Source organism: Lactuca sativa, chromosome 8 (assembly GCF_002870075.4).
Source record: "Lactuca sativa cultivar Salinas chromosome 8, Lsat_Salinas_v11, whole genome shotgun sequence".
Classification (NCBI taxonomy): domain Eukaryota; kingdom Viridiplantae; phylum Streptophyta; class Magnoliopsida; order Asterales; family Asteraceae; genus Lactuca; species Lactuca sativa.
Genome location: NC_056630.2, coordinates 37,486,097 through 37,491,303, shown reverse-complemented (window position 1 = coordinate 37,491,303; position 5,207 = coordinate 37,486,097). Strand labels below are relative to the sequence as shown.

Here is a 5,207-nt window from a genome sequence, read left to right as displayed (position 1 = left end):
GTAAGAGATTAGATTGGAAAGTATGAAAAATAAGAGAAAGAAAAAAGAATAGCATTGTATGATATAAAAGAAAGAGATTAGATGATAGAGTATGAGAAAGAGAAAGATGAACAAAGATAAGAAAGATAAAAGAATAACTCACTATCACTAGACACATCGTGTCTGATACTTCATAGATTTTATGTTTTGCGGGTAAATGTAGTAATAGCCATGATACCAGAAGAGAAGACAAGACAGGAGCACAAGGACAAGACTAGACAGTAGGGTGCTATTTACGTATTTTCTTGTTGTTCTAGATTGTATGTAGATTTTTATTATAAACCCGTGATTTGTCCTAGAAAGTAAATGTTTTAATTTATTTAGAATTCCCCATTGTAGATAAAACTCTGATAATTCCCATACATTAGATGTATAGAAATCCAGGTTGTTATAATATTGGTACTGGATGTCTGGATGTATCATTAGGAGCAACGTGATTCAATAATCATCAATGGATAAGGAAACAACATGGAACGATTAAACTTTGAAGAGTTCAATGCATTGTGGAGAATTTTGGTAGTTACATAGAGAGTCGAATGATGATATTTCAATACATTAAACTTTGATGAGTTCAATGTATTGTGGATGCCCTTTTTCTCACCCTCGAGTACTACCCCTTATAAACTCATGTTCATTGTCTGTTTCTTCTAATACAAGTTATTGTGCCTTAGGTCTTTCTGAAAAGGGTTTCCACATAATTAACATTGTTCTTGGTTGTTTAGTTTGCTTCTTGTTGCATCATATTTATACTCTGTTGACGGTATCAATCATAGGAAGGTAACCAGTCTAGATCATATTGTAGGGAACCTACTTGAGTTTATCCGTATGAACGAACTAGATTTGATTCTGTAATCAATAATCAATAAGCAAACAATCACTGCAATCTAATTGTAATCGAACAAAGGAATCTAGTAATGTATCTTGCATGCTATATCGACTCCTCTTTCCATCGTGATGCTCTGATACCAATTTGTTATGAAAAAATGTGAATGTGCAAGTTTGATAAGGTAGAAAACAATATACAAACTGACTCAAACACCACCAATTGGATGTGTTTTTTCTTGATTCTCCGTTAAACGTACATTGTATAGAGGTGAAGAAGGGAGATAATTGTGTCATTAACCTATCTAACTAATGGGATTTAGGACCTATTCATACCAATTGGATCCTCCCTTTTTTACATACTAGGTCTCTTGACTATGTTAAAGTCACAAACCCACAAAAACATATGTTATCATTGTGGACAATGTGATGCAAGATTCTCTTGTATCAAGCAAGAGTTATGCTCCAAACAATCGACCCTTCGTTGATGTCTATTTATTCGGTAAACTGTTGAGTATTATAGCTTGAACCACTTCATTTACGATACTGTAAATGCACTAGATGCGCCTGTAAAGTACTCTATAGCAGAACCGATAGTTTTCTTAGACGAACCAAAATGCCTAAATCTATAAACCCCATTACTAACTGTATCAGGCACTTCCCATTCAAGAGTAGCCAAACCATAACTACTATCATTATATACATTCCACTTGAAAATCAAGCTAAAATCATCATCATCATAGGCTGCGACCCACCTCTTTCCTTGAAGCATCTCAACTACAGCATACGTGCCTTCGCTCAATAGGTCGTATCTCGGGTTTGGACTCCAAAAGGCAGCACTTGGTTTGTCTCCTTTACTAAAGAAGCCACTTTTTGGTATGGAAACATCGTCTTTCATGTCACCAAACTCTATGCCAGGTGGCGGTGATTCGCCGAAAGGATCTGGTAGGAGCTTCAATTGGACGGAGGAGAGATCCGGAGGAGATGGCCCTTTGTTAACAATCTTATGCCCTTTTGCAATTGACTCTGCTAATTTGTTGAATTCTTGGATGTATGCCAATAGAGTATGAGGACCATATAGTGTTGATGCAGCCTGTAGTTAATGGTCAAACATTAACAACTTCCAACTTGATATAAACACCATGAACGTTGTTTGACCCTATAGGTCAAAGGAAAAGTCCAACTAAGAAGCTATTCTCTTAAACACTTTAATTACCTCGTATCTTTGTTGTTTATATTCTTCGGGAGTCGCTATGTATTGCGAGTATGTGTTGGTCAAGCCTGCTATTACAATATGTGTATCGTTGTCAAATTCACCACCGCTGTTACTTATGAGTGTCTGCTTCACCGATTCACGTAGTCTTCGACCTGACATGGTTGTGAACTCTGCAAAACCGTAGAAAATTAACTTCAATTCTTTAGGATTTTTTACGTTAATAGTTTGAGAAAGAGAACGAACGAACCTCCAGGAACCGATAATATGACTAGTTTCCCGATTCTCAGGATTTGAATGGGAACAATTGCTGGCTGCATTAAACATAAATCACAAGTTAATTTGTTTAGATTAGTTTAAATAAGAGAAAGAGGGGAAAACAATCAAGATTACCGCCCATGCATAAGGGAAAAACATCTCTCCGGTGGAAAGAAGAACTGGCTTCGGCTTTTGACAATCGACTTGATAATCGCTTGGTTTTTTCAGATGATCTCTAACAAGTTTCCAGAACTCGTTAATCTGCATTCACCAATTAATCTTTATTATTTCACTATGTAATATTCCTAATATTTGTCGCCATAAAAACTAAGGAGGGCAACCTGACCTTTGTATCACCTTGTTGGAACCCAAAAGCACCAGGGCCATCAGTAGTTCCGGCAGCAAAGCCTGGGCCTAACGCCGCCGGACATGTCATGCCGCTCCGGCCACCGGCTAATGACACTTTGATATTCGTGAAGTTTAAGTAAACATGGCGATAGTCGATTTTTCCGGTTAACTGCTGTTTAGCTGAGGTGAATAGCTCAACTGCTTTAAGAAATTGTCTCTCCGCTATGATTTTCGTACTCTTTATTTCATCTGGGTACCCAGGACCCCGGCCAATGCAAAGCTGGTCGTCGCCATGGCAGGAGGAGTGATTGAAATCGCAAGGTAAGCCAGTATCGGTGCAAAAAGCTCCCAACACATTCGGACTCACGTCTCCTACATTCGACTGACAAAACGCTCCTACAAATTTAGACCCATCGGCGTTCTTCCTCACTTTAAACCCTTGACTCGTTGTCTTTCCGCAAGGTTGACCCCCCGTGGCTTTTATGGCTGCTGCTTTCTCCTTCAAGACATTGATATCATCTGTTCCATATTCAATAAGATCACATCAGTTACTTACCCAAAACACTAGGAACAACTGTATTCAATGATTGGTTTTACCTTGTGCATCAAAGGTGGTGGAGTTTGTGGCTGTTGAAGTAAACCAATCTTCAAAGAACCTAGCAGCAGCACCCTTGTTGTCACCACTAATGAGTGTGTTGTCTTTGCTCATAGAGGTTCCATGAGTTGCAAACCAGTTGAAAGCTCCGATACTTTTTTGACTTGTGCCATCGACGAACTTCAAAAGCGTCATTAGGGTATCAACATCTCGTGGATATCGAGACCTTTCATCAGGAGGGTTAAACAGATACGCACTTGGACTCCGATTCACTCCCGCATTATCCAAATCCCCTACAAAAATGTCATGAAGTTTTCCATATCAGTTTAAGATATATATAACCCCAAGCCGGAAGTACAATGATGAAAACGCACCTGTGTTGATGAAGATGGAACCAGATTTGAGATTTTGATGAGCTTGAACAATGCTCATTTCAATGGCGGTAACAATGGCGTCAAAAGACTGAGGTATGAAGCCAAGTGAAGTTACAGAGTAAATTACGTACTGCATGTAACCTCCTGGACCAGCATGAGTGTGAGTCCCACTTATGGCAACATTATCTTCAGTGTACAAGTTCCCAAATCTACGATTGTGTAAAGAATCCAATACTAATTTTGGTGAAGAAATTGATAGATTAAAGAATTAAGGGCGCCGTTAAGTGTTACAAATTATAGTAGTAAAATAATTTTTTAATTACCTTTTGGATAACCTCTCGAGGACTTTGATGGTGACAAGTTGAGACGCCATTCCAGCGTCAAGATTGACGAAAGCAATTCTAGGGCCTTCGGAGCTCTCAGCTACAATGAAAGCTCGTGCTCTTAGCCGGAAATGGATTCCGGCGGTGCTTTGATCAAGATTTGCATACCCCATCATGTTGACTCCGGCAGCTGGACCTGTGCTGTCATAGCTTCCAACTCCGATCAAGTAATTGGAGATTGCCGGAGATGGGAAGACATATACGAGTAGAGTGAAAAGTAAGAAAACAATATGATTTGGATACATATCTGACTGATGTTTGTTGTATTTGATGAAATTTATGATGGAATATATAGAAGGAGTTGGTTATGGTTTTCATCGGATGATATCTCTTAGGTTAAAACGAGTCTGTTAGGATTGAGGTGTGTGTTTTGTCTTATAATTGTAGGCACTCTTGCTGTCTTTACGGCGTACTTTGATTTGCTTAAACTCCACACACTATTTAATTATGTTTTTTTTTAATTAAATATGAATTCTGAAATGTTTTTATTTTAAATTTGTTACTATATATTTATTTAGAAACATGTTAACACTACTAGAAAAAAAAACATTTATGACACACATTGTTTGTGTGTCATAAGATTGCGACACACATTGTGTGTCATTAAAGGCCCGTTATAAATCATTACAAGATTAACGGGATATAATGGCGACACCATTGGCGGTGACACCCAGCCGCTACCGTCGAACCCAATCCACGTGAAACCCTGATACTACACCTAACCGTCGATTTTGTGCCTAATCCAATGGCCGGAACCTGACAGGCTGGAACACAATATTACGGCACCAATACCGACGACATGTGTTGCCACTAATACATGAAGAAAAAAATACCGCCAACAATTCCCTCCAAAAGCCATCGTCGCAATTGAACACCAGGTGCTACCAATGGTCGTCGCAGATCATACCCTTACCTCCTCATTCTTTTCGTCTTTTGCATTTCCTTTTCTCTCTAACAAACTCTGACGACCATTAATCTCTATCGTCGATGATTTTCACCGGAAAAGGCCATAATTAACCACCTCCACTACTAACGACGAGGTAGCTCTCATCACTAGCGACCACCACAATTCCGAACACAGGTGAATTTTTCTCCTCCATTTTTTTTCTCTTTTTCTTTTAGTTTTCTCTTCTCCCCACCAGCGAAACTCGCATATTTTGTCGGTTTGTTGTACT

General features: G+C 38.9%; 1 protein-coding gene across 1 annotated transcript; it reads right to left on the bottom strand.

Annotated features, from left to right (window-relative positions):
• Nucleotides 1-1,399: 1,399 nt before the first annotated feature.
• On the bottom strand, nt 1,400-4,277 carry LOC111905612 (neutral ceramidase 2). Its single transcript, XM_023901305.1, has 8 exons — nt 3,973-4,277; nt 3,650-3,858; nt 3,278-3,568; nt 2,679-3,199; nt 2,468-2,593; nt 2,325-2,388; nt 2,078-2,247; nt 1,400-1,954 (listed from the first exon to the last, which is right to left on the bottom strand). Exons 1-8 carry the CDS (start codon nt 4,275-4,277, stop codon nt 1,400-1,402), a joined length of 2,241 nt encoding a protein of 746 aa, XP_023757073.1.
• Between the last annotated feature and the right edge of the window lie 930 nt (nt 4,278-5,207).